The sequence below is a fragment of the Fundulus heteroclitus genome, chromosome 3 (assembly GCF_011125445.2).
Source record: "Fundulus heteroclitus isolate FHET01 chromosome 3, MU-UCD_Fhet_4.1, whole genome shotgun sequence".
Classification (NCBI taxonomy): domain Eukaryota; kingdom Metazoa; phylum Chordata; class Actinopteri; order Cyprinodontiformes; family Fundulidae; genus Fundulus; species Fundulus heteroclitus.
In genome coordinates this window covers 42,295,673-42,312,099 of record NC_046363.1, presented here as the reverse complement: position 1 = coordinate 42,312,099, position 16,427 = coordinate 42,295,673, and the positions used below count along the sequence as shown (strand labels likewise).

General features: G+C 38.6%; 1 protein-coding gene across 1 annotated transcript in view; it reads right to left on the bottom strand.

The window, feature by feature from the left end:
- Window positions 1-236: 236 nt before the first annotated feature.
- The window catches only part of zgc:113232 (collagen-like protein), a 30,575-nt gene continuing 14,384 nt past the window's right edge, over window positions 237-16,427 (bottom strand). The window contains exons 15-26 of the mRNA XM_036135438.1: window positions 13,846-13,899; window positions 13,698-13,751; window positions 13,073-13,126; window positions 6,634-6,705; window positions 6,323-6,358; window positions 4,502-4,546; window positions 4,288-4,320; window positions 3,646-3,792; window positions 2,517-2,693; window positions 2,042-2,132; window positions 1,052-1,129; window positions 237-851 (exon numbers count right to left, since the gene is read on the bottom strand). Of these exons, the coding sequence (XP_035991331.1) occupies window positions 646-851; window positions 1,052-1,129; window positions 2,042-2,132; window positions 2,517-2,693; window positions 3,646-3,792; window positions 4,288-4,320; window positions 4,502-4,546; window positions 6,323-6,358; window positions 6,634-6,705; window positions 13,073-13,126; window positions 13,698-13,751; window positions 13,846-13,899 (1,047 nt within the window). The 3' untranslated portion in view covers window positions 237-645. The remainder of the gene's footprint in view (window positions 852-1,051; window positions 1,130-2,041; window positions 2,133-2,516; window positions 2,694-3,645; window positions 3,793-4,287; window positions 4,321-4,501; window positions 4,547-6,322; window positions 6,359-6,633; window positions 6,706-13,072; window positions 13,127-13,697; window positions 13,752-13,845; window positions 13,900-16,427) is intronic.

Sequence of the window (16,427 nt, the reverse complement as noted above, 5' to 3'; positions counted from 1 at the left end):
AAATGCCGGAATGATAATTGTGCTTTTTTTTACCGACACATTGAACATATGTTTACATGTTTTTACGATGCAGCAAGGGCAGGACGCCGTCGCCACGGTGTCCTTTAAAATGAACACAATGTCATTTTCCCCATAATAGTTATATTTGAGCTATTTATTATTATTTTTTATCTAAAAAAGCAACAAATTATTTTTTGTGAGTAAATAGGAAACAACAACTCAGACACTCGGGTTAAAAAAAAAAATCAGATCGTTTATCTGAAACAAAAACAGAACATGAACTTTAGACTCTTTACATGTTATTTACACAAAACTGGGTTTTTCCATAATTTGGAGAAGGAAAAAAATAAACATGAAGAGAGAATCTTTAATGAATAATTCACTTTTTGCCACGTTTACACTACAACATGTTCCAGCCAAACGGTTTTCAGTATTAATGAATAGGGGCCCCTGCAGGATTTCTCTGCTCATTTAAAGCCCATTTCTGGCTCACAATAAAAGTTTTTTTTCTGCTTTGACTTCTAAGTGGATCAACCGGCTGCAGTTTATGCCGTTAGTTGGGGTCATGCCTTTATTGTGTTAAATTTTCCCACCAAAAGCCGCTTAATGCAACCCACTACTGCGATAAACCGCGGCGTTTGGAGCTCAGATGCTTGAGCTCGCAGGTCCTTTCACCAGGCCCTGCTCTTTGCGCAGCACCGGTGCATAAATACCGCAGTCCCGCATCTCGCAGAATCCCGGCACGCCCGGGAACCCGACCGCACCGGGGGGCCCGACCGCACCGGGGAAGCCTCGAGGCCCGCGGGGGCCCTCCATCCCATTTTTGGGCGCTGCCGGGTCACCCTGCTCACCTGGAAACAGTGGTGGGAATTTGAGAGCATTCAGAACAAAGAGAAAACTCTATATTTTGAGCAATTCAAGTCAAATAAGTTCATTATTTCATTTTTATTTGATAACAGGCAAGACAAATCAAGGTATTTTGTGAAAAAATACTTATTTTTTTGCCTCTTTGTGTAAATGTTATAAGGAAATGAGAGAAAAAGAATCCCACCTGGGGGTCCCTGCGGTCCGTCGGGGCCCGGTAGGCTTTTGCCTGGATCCCCTGTGATGCCTTTAGCTCCTTTTGAACCTGTTGGGAAAAACACATGAAGCATTTGGGGAAAATCCTCGAGTCCAAACATCAACCTGGAACTGACACGAGAGGACAAATATGTCAGGGATGTGAAGGAATATTCCCTCCCTCACTGATTCTCTTTTTTTCTTTCCTTTTTTATTCGTCACACTTTGTCACACAAAATGCACATTTTTATATCAGACAAAGAGAACCTGATTAAACAACTGGGCTCTCTGTGATAAAGTAATTGGCCCGCTGTTGTTTGCAGAATTGTTTTAATTAAACAGACGGCGTCATCCATCAAACCAGAACATCATCTAAAGCTCTGCATGTCTTCAGGATTCAACAATAAGAAACAGAGAGCGGGAAATAAAGGATCCAACCCAAAACCACCGCTGAGCCAAAGCAGCACTAAATACTACCTCAAATTTAACACTAAACCTCCTGATGGCGTCTGGGAAAATATTTAACTTTAACTTCTTTAAGAAATCAGCTTGAGAGGGGGAAAAAAGTTATTTCACAAAGCTGAAATGAAGAAATCCTTCAAATGATGGAGAAACAAAACAGCTCTTGGTTTACAGATATAAGCTGGACCTTTCATTTAAATCTTATTTCTGTTTAATCTGTAACAATTTCTGGAAACAGTTTCATAATGTGGGTGAAAGTAGTATTTGATGACTTAGTGACATGCAAATGAGTTTGTTTTCCTAGATTCTGTTGTTCAAATTTTTTTCCATTCTGAATAAATTTAAATTAGCACAAAAATTGACTTATTTTTGCTTGTTAGTAGGAAAAATGACAAAATCAATGAATGATTATGTGCCATTTATGTGAATAATGGTTATTTTCTCTGAGCTGATCAGACGGAAAGGCCTTTGGTGCAGACCGGGATAGTTTTCACACCCTGCAGCGAGCCGAAGCTTTTACCTCTGCCGCCCTCGGCGCCTTTTTGGCCCTCCAGCCCTCGTTGACCCTGAACACCTCTGGCTCCTTTTTCTCCAGTTTTTCCTGCTTTGCCCTGGTTGTTAAAAGCAGAAATGTTGTTAAATTCCTCCACAAAGTTTGACCGTCCAGTAAAAAAAAAACAGTTGCTTAGAGTCGATATAATCATGACCTGAAGACAGCAAAACAAGCAGTTCTCATGCGATATATTCATGCATTTAAAAAAAAAATGATCATATAGATTCAACAATGTAAACCTAATTAAGAAGGTCCCTGCTTTTATATCTCAAAATTAGATGTTTAGTGCATTTAACTGTAGTTTGTTGTCCAAGGTTGTGAAAAATAACCCAGATTTTATGATATTTTTTGTTAGGAAAAGTGCTCAGACCGTTCTGCACCACAGATCTGGAGAAATCAGCTGACAGTTTCATCATCCACGTGAACCTGGAGAAGCACTCACAGCCTTGCCAGGCGGTCCCGGTGGTCCTCGGGCTCCTGGGGGGCCGATCAGCGTCCGGCTGTTGACGGGGCAGCCCTGGGTGCACTTGGCTCGGATGGAGGCGGCGTACTGGGCTAACTGGGCCGTGACCACGCCTCTGCAGAGCTGCAGGACCTGCTCATCGGTCAGACCAGGACCCTTCAGGACAAAAACAGAAAAAAAAAGACACTCAGGTTATCTTCTGCTAGACAACATCAACATGTCCTATAAGGGTCCTCTTAGTGTTAAAATGTAGTTTTATAAAAACGGCTGCAGCAGCTCAGATATGCCAGGGACAAAACTAAATATGTAAACAAAAAACTGATTTTTGTCACTAGCTCATCTAAAGTGGGAAACTAAGCAGCAGAAACAGCGAACTATGCGCATTATGTCAGCTTTTCCAAACATTCACTATGAAGTCATAACCAAAAACACCAGAGCAACAAAGAATAAACAAGGATTCAACAGTTTAAAACAAAGTTTCTTTCAAGGAGAAACAAGAGAAAGAAATATCAGATCTGCCTGCATCCCAGGTGCACTAAGGAGCGTTATCACAGATCCTTCCTCCCAGTAGCTGCGACACTTTATAACCATCTCTCCTCCAAACAAACTCAATGAGTTGTTTACATTCCTGCTTTTTTTTAAGGATTTTTGTTGCTCTTTGCACATTTAGTGAACTTTCAAATCACCTTGCTCAGTTGGACATTTATTCTCAGGACAGCATTTTTAATGACTAAAATATTTGCTCTTGTGTTGTGGATCTTTTCCATTACTTGCTGCTGATGTAGCTGAATTTCTGGGACAGTAAAGGATTATTCTGTTGTCCATTAAATTGTTCAGAATATGTATCTTAATCATAATTTACAGCACTAATCACTTGATATTCTATGTCGCATATGAAACTGGATTGAAATACCAGCAAGATAATAATTTCTGCAACTACAACTTCTTGCAACAAGTGAACCTGGACCAATCAGTTATCGTTTTTTTTTAAATAAAGTTTAATTATGTGTCTAATTGTTAAAACAGCTACAGGGGCTTTTACTTATTAGCAGAACTTTCTTCAAACGTTTAGCCTCTCCAGCTTCAGCTTCATGCAGCCGTTACTCACAGCCTCTCCTGGACGTCCTTTGGGTCCCGCTCGGCCTTTGTCTCCTGGGTCACCGGCTGGGCCGCGGTCTCCTCTGGAGCCGGGGACGCCGGGCGGTCCAACAGGACCCGGGACTCCGTTACGGCCCGCCGCACCTTTTGGTCCTCGCTTTAAGAGGAAAAATTAGATCAGAGAGACAAAAGGAAGAGTCAACGAAACGTTCACATTTTGTCCGTTTATGCTTCGTTCACTCATCAGCTAAAACCTAAACCAGAGAAATTCACTCTAATGACCCACAAATCCATCAGAGTCCAAGTTTGATATGCGAAATTAGATTTTCATGTCTTAGACTTTATTGCTCATACGTTTTTGTGATTAAACTGGTACATCCCAACCAACACTTTAACACTAATCAGAACTCCTCTGAATGTTAGTTGGGTTCAAACCAGAACAGATTCCAGTGAAGGTTACATTTAGTTTAAAACCGTTTTAACTGTCTGCTTTTTACACTTTTACCTCAGAAATGCTTTGTTAAAAGCAGTTTAAACCTAAAGTTTATGATTTAATCAAACAAACGGGTGATATTTTCAGGATGAAAGACAAAGGCGGACTAATTTTCTGCTGCTGATGTGACTGGAAATGCATCAGAAATCCCAAAATCACCTGTCCTTTGTTTCCATGGTCACCCTTTCCTCCCTGAAAGACGAACAGAAAAAGGAAAAAAAAAACTTGTTAAATGCTTTTTACAAGTTTAGTTTACACTTCTCTTCTACTACTACACTCTACAATAGCGTAAAAGTAGAAAAGGGAAGTGAGATAAAGTGCTGCAACGCTCATTCGGACAACAGCTTTGTCACATTAGACAAAGAAAAATTACCTTTTGGCCTCTCTCCCCCTTGTAGCCTTTTCTACCTACAGCACCCTATGAACATGTAAACAAAGGAAAAAAAAAAGGGTGTGATGAAATTAGTCACCAGTCACAACACAAACAACCTCTGACAGATTAGTCTGTAAACAGGAAGAACATTAAAAACCAAAATGTCAACATGAGCCGGGGAAGTCCCCTCTGGGTCAGGGGTATTTTTAGCCTTTCAGTGGGTAGAAGCATGACCTGCAGCACAGAACCTTAACGGGTCATCCATCTGTCAGAAGGTGGCTGGATCCATCCCAGATTTCCCGTTGGTTCACAGATTAAAGAATCTTTTGTTTAAGACACAATGCAGAATATTTAATAACTTTTTATACGTTAGCGCTTTCATATTTTAAGTGAATAAAAGCTTAAGTTTGGTTTCCGTGATCAGACAAACTGACAAAATGACAAATTTTCTAACTTTGTCAATCATTATACTATATTCTAAGGTTGACACGAAGCAGGCATAACATTATGACCACCTGGAGGTACAGGTGTGGACCCGGCATTGAAACGTCAGCAGCAGATCCGTTGAGTCCTGTAAGCCTCCACCTGTTGGGACTTGTTCACCCGGGACAATCCACAGACGCTTGATTGAATTTAGATACGGGGAATTTTAGGATGTGTCAGAGCCTCCAGATGGTTGCTGAGCTCATTCAACCATTCCTGTTTCTCCATCAGTTTTTACAGACGCTGTATCATCTTTGGTTCTGTCTGATTTAGAATACCGTTTGATTTTATGGTCGTCTGCCAAAAAATCAGATTTGTCAAGGTTACAGGTACTCAGAAATAAGGCTTAGTGTTAAAATATCCTTTTTCTACCAGTATTACTGAAATGCACCACACTTTATTGTGGCCTCTACTGAAGATGGCAGTATAATTTACTTTTTTTTTTTAAAACAAAGTCATACTAACAGGGAGACCTCAATCATTTTATAAAAAGCTTATTTATTCTGACCAGATACATACTCATTTTACCAGATACTCATCAGAGACAACATTAATTATAAACTGTGCTAAGACAAACCTGTTACAAAAATGTTTAGAGCAATTCAGGAATGGAATAAATTACCTAAAAAGATTAGAGATTTAAAACGCACACTTTCTTTTAAAAGAGCACTGAACTCTAACATTTTAAATTCAAGTTTATGTGTGTAATTTATAAAATGTTATGTCAGATTAATTATGTGCATATCATATGTTAATGTAAAATTGTCCTATATGTTGTATGAACAACTTTGTATTCTTTCAACAGGACCACAGGAAGATTAGTAACACCTTAGGTGGAAACTAACGTGGATCCTAATAAATAAACAGATACCTGAAGTTTTTTTGCACCGTGTCAGAGAGTTTTATCCCGCTTAAAGACCTCAGAGCCATGCAGGAATACGGCGTCCATGAAACGGTGGACATGGTCCGCAGTAACACGGAGGTAGGTGGTGTTTGCTAAAGTAGCTTCTATGTGGAGGACCTGAGGCTTCCCAGCAGAGCTTTCCTTCTCCTCATAATGCATCCTGGTGCCACGTGTTCCCTGGTCAGGTGAAGCGAACGCTCCGACCCAGATGTCCCCCCCTTTACATTTTTCCTGCTTCTGATGCATCAGGACTGAACGCTCCCCAACATCTCCCCCCATCTAACAAGGTGAGGTAATCAGGGCTGTCCACGTCACCTGATTGGTGCATTCATGACAGGTAAGAAGTCTCTGCTTCCACTCTTAAAAAAACACTTTAGAGTTGCAGCTTTCTCTCAAAAACAAAGTTTTTATGCATTTGTTTCGATGAAGCTCACCTTCTCCCCGTCAGGTCCCGTCTCCCCTTTGGCTCCCTGGAAATAAGTGATGGTAAACATTTAAAAGTTTAAAGTTTTACTCAACAATAACTGCTTATATATAAAGTTAAAGAATAAAACATCCTGTCATGAAAACGTTTTGCAAACCTTTTTCGGGCATCTAGAGTTCCAGAAAAATCATTCAGTTTGGTATACAACATATAATACTAGCTAACTAAAAAAAAATAAAGAAGAATTTGAAGAAAATTGTGATTTTTAGTTAAACAAATATTTCGTAGTATTGTTCACTTTTCAGGCCAGTGTGCACATACTATTGGACCCTGAAGACCTTTGGGCCCATGTTTTCCTGGTATTCCTGCATCTCCAGGTTCTCCTTGATCCCCCTGTTGGAAAAAGGACAGAAATGTAATAAAGTTGAATTCTTTAGTTGACATGTTTGTACCTTTTACACCTTAAAAATCCATTCCTTCCCACGTACACACCTCTAGAATAATCTAAATAATTAAACGTAGTAATGAGACAGTTGTTTATACAAAATCCTGTAATGGAACATAAATCAGCACAATGTTGACAGTAAAATGTTAAAACTAATTTCAATTATGATGGAGTCAAGAAAAAAACAGTTGACTGTAATTAATAAAAAAATTGAAGAAGACATAAGTTAAAGAAATTATGTTTTTGGCGTTCTTCTTGATAAAATGAAGATGACACTAAGTTGAGTCCAGAGCCTTGGAAAATAATTTATATTCCCTGCATTTTACCACATTTTGGAAAACAATTGGGATTATTTGAGATAGACAAACACAAAGTACACCACCAGTATGTAAGATATATATTCAGATTTACAAATGAAAATATCTGTGTGGTGTTTCTTTTTATTCAGTTTATTTGGATCTGTTCCCTCTAAATAAAATCAATGGCCATCAGCCGACGTCTCAAGAGTAAATTCAATCTGAAAAACTCACACGGAAAGGAGAGACAATTAGAAGAATTTTATTGATACAATATTTTAAGAGTTTGGCGCTCAGACCTCGGCAGGAAACATTCACGCTGAATTATACTTCAATATGCATAAGCAGGCGTATGAGAATAGGGACATTTCCCCCCCAGGTCTGAAACTGGTGGTGGAGTGGAAATAGAAGAAGTTTGTTCAGTCCATATGATGATCTGTTTGAGCTAGATGTCCAAATTGATGAACACAGGTTTGCATGATTGTCCATGATGAGCAAGCTTGAAGCGACTGTGGAGAGGAAAAACTCCCCTTTGGGAAGAAACCTCTGGCAGAACCAGGCTCAACATGGCGGTCTTCTGCCGGATCGATTGAGATATGACAGCGAATTCTGTAGAGTCCAGGAGGAATTACACTTTAATAGGAACAAGGTTGTAGGAGCACATAGGAAAGCCAGATGGAGCTGCTATGATGGTGGAGAGGGGGATGGAGGTGGGTTGAAACCGGTCAACAGAGTCCAGATCAGACATCGCACAACGACTGCTTGCTTGCTGGGTAGAAGTTGAGCTGGATTTGAAGTTCTTTTAAGACGAATCCAGGACACTGATTGGCTTTGAGGAGGAGCAGTTCAAAGCTGATTGGCTTGCATCGGAGGCGAATGAGTCCCTGATTGATGGATGTAAGCAATGAGTTTCTTCAGTCTGAATTTCCGCTTTAGCTCCATGAGAGTCCATCTGTGTCCAGTTTAGGATGTTGGAGAACAAACAGTAGAAGTTGGCACAACAGGTTGGACTGCAAGACAATTCATTAGAAAACCAGCTGAGAGCCTCTTATTAACTCTGGAGTAGCTGCACAGACCCACAGCTCGGGTGGGAGGGTCTGTTAAGAGGAAAACTGTAAAGTTTGCCTCAAAGCCATGTAGGGGACTCAGCAAACATGTGGAAGATGATTTTTTTTTCATCAGATGAGACCAAGTAGCAACATTATGGCCTTCATGCTACATGCTACATGCTAGGTAAAGAGGAAAACTTGCACTGCCTTCCTTCCTAAACACGTAACAGTACGGTAGCAGAGTCATGTGAGGGTGCTTTTCTTCAGCAGGGGCTATGAAGCTGGTTTAGTTTATGGGAAGATTAGATTAGAGGCTTAGTTGGTTTGTTAAAGTTATAGAGAAGTTTAAAGCAGAGGTATAAACCAATAGCTTTAGAGATCTCAGAGCTCTGTTTAAGCCATCATCTGAATGTGGAGAGAGGATGGACTGACTGAAGCTGTATCAGCTATGCTGACACAGAATGATCTGAGAAGCTGCAAATACCCCATAGTGAGTCTGGAGGAGTCGCAGAGATCCTCAGCTCAGGCCTTTTAGGAAGAGCATCAAGAAAAAAAGCAAATTGTTGAAAGAAAGCCGTAAATTTGCAGTTTGCTATAAACCATTCCTCGCTGTAAAAACATGGCGGTGGCAGCATGGTCCTGAGGGAATGTTTTATTTATTTATTTATTTTTAGCAAGAACAGAGAAGCTGGCAGAGTTGGTGGAAATATGGATGGATGGAAGTAAACAAAGGAAAAGTCTGTAAGAAAACATTGTTAGAGACTGCAAAGACTTGGGACTGGGGTGGAGGTTCACCTTCCAGCAGAGCAACGACTCTAAACATACAGCCTGAGCTACAGCTGAGAATGGCCTAGTCAAAGTCCGGACATGCATTCAATTGGGAATCTGGCAATACATTAAAAAGTTATGCTCACAAATTCTTTCCAACAACATCTATTTCACCAAGAAGAAGGGATAAATCAGTCTGTAGATTTACAAAGCTAGAAGTGACTCCTCCCGCCTCTAGCTGGTGAAATAAAATCCTTATTTATTATCTGTAAAATAAATCTATGTGCAGAATAATGCACAGTACTGTTGCTAGTTGAAAAGAAAGCAGAAGCCTCAAGTTGGGTATTATTTAAGGTTGTTTGACATTTGACAGGAAGTCATTTGAGAACAGAGAAGTGTTTGTGAAACATTTAAATATAAAATATCAGACAAACATCTGACATCAGTCTTTTTAGATGAGGGACATTTAATCACAGCACTAAACAAACTTCTTCTTTTTATTGATAACCTGTGTAACTTGAAATTCATAACACTGTTTATGGGACAGTTCTAATGAAATAACGAGAGCTCTTGTTTTTCTCTCTGAGGGGAATTCCCTTTTCGGGTTTCACATGTTAAGGTCACTGGTTATCGTGACATTTCTACGAAAACAACTGCTGACCACTACTATTTGGAAATGTCCCCGACAGAACAGCTGGAGGGCACAACTGTACCATGTGATTTTTGTTTCTTTATCAAACATTTCTTTGAAACCTGAAGAATTAACTCTTATAGATAAGCAATCATACTGGCATGTCCCTTCAGATCTATATGCATCAGGACCGTTACCCAAAACCCCCACAGATTTCTACTTAAGACAATATGTAACTATATAAAATAGAAACCATCTTTTTTAGCACTAGTGGCCTTTATTTACAAATAAGCAGACAGAAAATGGGATTAATAAAGAATGGGGTGGGATACATGTGGCAAACACGGGTCTACCCCGTCGCCATCGCTGATATAAACTTTCTTTCCTTTATCTGGCAAGTTTCATTTTGTTTAATGGTTTTAACATGAAGGTTTTACACGTTTTCATTTTAGTTTATTGTAAAAAAAAAACGTATGTATAAATTACACGTTAGGAACTGAAATCAGCCAGGGAGAATTTCCACACCTGCGAAAAATGAAAAGGAATATCTTTAACAGTTTCTACATGTGATTCTTGGTTAAGCTACAAACAGGTGGATGAAATCAGTGCTTTCCCGAGCAAATTAGCTTCAATATGCAGCAGATTTAAAGCAAAAAACTAAAGTTCTGTTTATTTTAAATAGAAAGGAGTCTGCTTTCACTTCCTTTATTAAGCTCCAGAGACTAATAGCACTTGTCAGGACTTCCCTTAGGCTGCTGACAGCGAAGATCAACAAAGTTATTCATGCAAGTTAAAGGGAGTTGCCAGAAGGTATCATAAAAAAGAAAAAAAAAATACAGAAGTAAAGCAGGGGAGACCCCAATCTGACTTCCCTATTACTTCATACCCCCTCCCCCCCTCAAGATGATCAAAATAATTATCCAAATTGTGTAGTTTACAGTGTCATATATACATTACTATTTTAAAATACCAATTGTATGCCTTTAAGTGTGGAAAATTATGTATTATTTTCTTGTAAATTCACAACTTTTTGACATTAGAAAACATTTAAGTTTTTTATCACAAATGTGTGGATATGCGTGGAAATTTACTCCTGCGTGGCGAATAATTAATTTTCTTCAATTTACAATGGCCGTAATAATTTAATTTGTGGAAATTATGACAATGAAGTCATAATATCACAAGAGCAAAGTCACACAGTCGTTTGCACAATCGTTTCAAAATCCTGATACTAATATTAACTTCATGCTCATGTGGTGATGCAATTTTCTTATTTGTGAAACAGATACCAAGTGAAACTTTACAGGATGCTCAACATTTCTGGTTTTAAAACAGTGGGCAGAAGAGTTATCATGGAATTACTACGGTATACTCGTAATTTCTAAAAACAAGAAAATAACCCATCCTCTTGCCTAAAGGGGGCCACCAGTCTCTGGCACCCGTATTTTAGGGGCCACAGACTCAAAGGTTTGGGAACCTCTGCCCTGAACTATGCCAGATTCCTGTTAAAAAGTTTTAATGGTTAAACAAATAAGACCAGGTTGGTGTCATTAATTAAGAGAAATATGAACAGTGCCAGTAAAAAAAATCAGCATGTACTCATAATTTGGACCAATGTCATTAATTTGGAATCATTATTGATCAATTGAGCATTTTGCTTTTCAGGGTGGAATGATTATACAGCAATCATATGAACCTCTTGTACAGAGTCAAAGTTATAAGTAGTTGCTCAGATATATACATAATACATCACTACTAATATTTGGTTAACTTTCCTTATCAAGTTGCAGAGATCCTGAGCATTTGTATTAGCCATCAACAAACTTCTGGAATAATTTTGGCCTTTACTAACCAAAATGATGGAGTCTATTAAAACTGTTTGGTTTTCTTCAATAAATATAGGGTCTGCTTTATTTCAGAAAGAAGCGTGTTTTATCCTCTCCAAAATCAGCCCTGATGTGTGTTTCAGATCAGTGCCGTGTTGGATCATGCAGCCAGCTGTGTGATCGGCCAAAAACCGGCCAAAAAATTATGCTGCCACCACCGTATGGCAAACATTGAGTTCATTAAACATACTTCAGTTAATTGTGGGCAAAAGGCTCAAAGTTTGTCTCATCTGACCAGAAAATCCCCTCCTTTTCCGTTTAATGTTATAAGACTAAATTCACAGTGCTTTGTAAAAAAGTACTGACAGCAGGGTTACCAGTAATTGTGACAACAGGGATTTTGGTAAATAATTACCGTTAATTACCACTGTATATTTTTTCCTCACTGAATAAATTAGCAGAGTTATTTTATTGTAATAAAAGTATAATCTATTTTAAGGGTCGTTTACACATCTTTAGCAGGGATGCCAACATGTTTGTCCATATCTAACTTATGAGGAACCTTTTCTGGAACCATTCTTTGTTTCCACTGCATCCAACTGAGTAAAAACATGGAAATTCCCCCCACAAAACAGTCTTTGTAGAAATGTAGCCATTTTACTAATACACTGAACTCAGAGTTTAGAGCATTGTGCAGTGAGCACAAGGCAGTGTTTTAAACTGGTGGAATATATTTGCATTTTACGGCACCCATTTCAGTTTAAACTGCTCTACAGGTCGTGTTCTCTGTTAACTTGACTGAACACAGACGGCTGCTTTCAGCCAAACGTTAGAGACGGAGAGATCAAATCTGTTTCTGCCAAGTTTGTGCTTCACATAAACGGGGCATAGTCAATCAGAACAGTAATCATATTAATCAGTTTGGAGTTTGGGGAACAGTTCAGTGTTGTTTCTGCACAAATGAATCACAATGCATTGTATCAGTGGTAGTGGGATTTCCACAAAGTCAGGCTGTTTTTACTCATGTTATAGATTGTAACCACCTTAAAACAATCAGAGATTAATGCATTATTCATCTTATTGTATAGTTTGTATTTAAACTGCACGTACAGCTGCTCTGGGCTGCAGATATTACCAAATTTGAATGTTATGTTTAAAATTTCTGATTCATTAACACGTACCTGTTTATCGTAGTTTTGTTTGTAACTTTTTGTGTCTGTTGGTTGCTGCCTCTTGGCCAGGACTTCCTTGAAAGGGGGGGGGGGGGTTCAAGCTAAATGTGACTAAATAAATAATAAAAAATAAATGAATGAATAAAAAAAATAAATGAACAAGTGTTGCTTCTGTGTGACTGCACCAATCAGGCTTTTCCATGATGATGCCAATTTCTGGTATTCTAATTAGAATTTTTACAGATTGTGGTATTTGTTTTGTTATTTTAAGGACTTTAATACATTTAATGTATTACAGTCATTTAATTACAATACCTTTAATGTATTACAGTACTGATCTACATGATGCACGTGAAAATGTTCTAGAGAAAACTGGTTAAATTCCAACCCCGGCTAATTGATTTCTACTTAGAGCGGTTCTGTAAACACACGACTCAGCGATTATGTGGGATATACAACAGGAGGAACTTATTACAAATGTTTGTTGTTTTTCTCTGGGACAGTGAAGAATTTCTGATGAAATTCTGCTTTTCACTCAGAGTCTTGTTCCTGTTTGAAATGCCACAGACTCACCGCTCTGCCCACTCTGCCACGGGGTCCTCGGACGCCACGATCCCCTTTACTGCCCTGCACAAGATGAAAAGGACTGAACAGGTAAGAATAGGAAAATATATGAATCTATGAGCAAAATGTACAACATTTTCATTCAGGTGTGCGAGGATGTGGGAGTTTTTGTGTGGGCAGTGCAGATATTTCCAGGAATCACTAAGTTATGGCAGGATGCCAAGCAAACTAGTACTTGTGTTAAGGAAAAACGAAACTCCAAATCAACGGTGCCAGTATGTGATGCTGTTAAGGGCCCAACACAAAAATATTTCCCAAGATAAAAACTGCGGGCGATGACTTACTGCCATCCTCTACAAGGTAAGGAGGAAGAATGTGTCCCAGAAAAACTGTTATCTACTTCTAAAGCTTCGTCATCTTAAATCAAGACGTTTTTAGGAATACATCCTTTTAGAAAACAATCCAATTACTTTAACGTTTTAAATTCTTTCCAAATAAAAGCAGTGAAGAGATCTATAAAGCTAACTTTTCCTTTATATACCTGTATATCACAGAGTAATTATCTGAATAAACGGTCTAATTCTTTGATAGGCAACATAAACATGTACATATATTCAAAAATGGACAAAGTTACCTTGACACCAAACGGTCCTGGATCTCCTATCACACCTTGGACTCCCATCGGACCCTAAATAGGCCAAATGAAGAGACAAAATAATAATTACGTTAGCAATAAGACATTTTCTTAAATAATTTTGGGTCCTTGGACTGAACACACTCACATCCTCTCCGGGGTCACCATCACTTCCTGGAAAGCCACTCCAGCCTTTAGAGCCCTGGGTAACAAGCGACAAAGGAGGCCATTAAGGATAAATAACAGATTATACATGAAGCAAGGGCTGGGCAATATGAACCCAAAATAATATGCCGATATTTTTAGGCTGAATGCTGGTTTACGATATTTATCTCGATATGTCGAACTTGAATCATGCAGTTCAGGGAATTGTCCCCCATTTTGCTTCCTGGTCTTTCCAGCTGACAGTTTCTATTGGCCGCGTGTGTATATGTCACTTTGTGCCGCAGTTAAAGTTGAACACAGTTGAATTTTGACCTGCGCTTTGCTCGGCGCAGCGATAAACGGCTGCTGCGCGGCACTAGCCATTGAATAGTGCAGCGGTGTCTTGTGTTAAAGGCCCATTAGTCTCTGCATTTGGGTTCTTTACTAACGTCAACATGAGTTTAGAGTTTATGTCTCTACACAGGATTTTTTAATTAATCAAACTTTTTTTTTTTTCATTCAATTCTTATTCCTAAGATTACTTTTTTCAGTGTTTAAAACATGTTTCATGTATGTATTATATCGTGACTGGTGTGAGAATATGGTGCTGATATCCAGTGACCACTGGGTAAGAGGCGGGGAACACGCTGGACAGATTTCCAGGTCATCACAGGGCAAAGAACCATGACTTCACACATTTACACCTAAGCACAGTTTAGAATGACCAATTATAGTAACAGTAATTATTTTTTTGGATGGTGGAGGGAAGCCAGGGTACTCAGAGAAACCCACAGATGCACTTAGAGAAAACTAAAGACCTCGTGGACTTTCATGCACCAAGGGAATAGAGCTAACAACTGTGCCTCTGTGCAGCCTCATGGACCTCGTGTCAATTTTGTCAAAGGATCTTAAAACAAGAAGCCTGACATTGTTTCATCAGTGCATGAATGAAAAATGCAGCATGTGTTTGGTCAATAGATTAAAAAATTACTAAGCATATTTACTTAGCAGTTACATAAACTGTCAGAAGAACATCGGTTAAACTGGTTCTTATGGTACTTTTGTGCAGATAAAAATCAACAGGAAACAAAAAGTAAAAGTCAACCGAGCTCACTGCCAACACATTTTAGTTTCAGTTTGCTTTATTTATATATAATTAAATCAATCCTAATCTTTCTGCAGTCTGGCTTCGGTTTCTGCTTCTCTGTTCACAAATGAAGTGTAACATCCCGGAAAATCCCACAGTAATATTATAAACATCCGTATGAGTCTGCTGAATGTCCGCTGAGATATCACGCAGTACTTCTGATAACAATAATCAAGGCACCGGTGACTAAACCTCTAATGACACATCACTCCTGTCAGGAGGGGGCAGCGGGGGAAATTAAAGGACTGCTGTAGTGAAGCATCATAGATGACTCAATAAACAGATTATTACTGAAATGCAACCACTTTCACTCTCAGTCTGACATTGTTTACCTTTTCTCTACCAGTCATACCCATATCTACATCTATGACTGTCTGCCCAACACACACACATATACACACACATATATATATATATATATATATATATATATATATATATATATATATATATATATATATATATATATATATATATATATGTCATATTTCTATGACTTAAGCCAAAAGGCTTTAGGGGCAGCCCTGTTTCTCATTTAAATGTGCCAAGATCATAATTTCAAAAGTTTAAAAAAATCACCACATAAAAGTGTTCTTTCTTTCTTTAAAGGGGAATTATACAGTGACTGAAAAGCTAAATCTGTTCAGCATCAGTTCATGCAAACAGAAAACTGCTTTTCTATTTCTGTGTGTCACAATGGTGATAAAAGGGATGAGATAAAATGCAGGACTTTTTCACTGCAGTCATTTATGAACCAGACTGGTTTACTGAACTGAATAATGTTGTGAGTACACAACATTAACAGTGTGTTTTTATTTTGTTATGATTTAATACATTAAAAGCATAGTAATTGTGCTTATGTTAGCTTGACACAAAAATAAAAATAACAGAAGTTGTCTTGCTATCCCCTATTATTCTGCTTTACTGTGAAAGCATTACCAGGTTTAAAACAGCTCAAAAACCAATGAAACTGTGGTGCATTTAGTGTCTTTAGTGAGTTTAACCAGCTTTTCTGGAACAGTTGGATCAAGAAAGTTACAGTGATGTGTTTAAATGCAAACAACCTACAGTTTCCTGGCTAGATATCACTATGAGCTATATATTTGATATAGCTCATAGTTCGTTCTCCTTGCAAGATGAAAACTAACTTTCCTGTTTTCTCTCCTCCTTGTGTTTGTTTAATTAATGTTTTAGGTGTTAAACCTGACAAATTTAAAGAACAAGGTTGTGGACAACATCAGGAGTTCACAAAAACAATCTTTAAACCACAGAGGAATTCCTCCAACAACACCGACTGTCTTACTGACAACAACCTCTGTTTGGGGTAATGTGAAAGTGAAACTTCCCAATGTAAAACCGACAGGTAAAGTTTTATAAAATACCACACACACACACACACACACACACACACACACACACACACACACACACACACACAC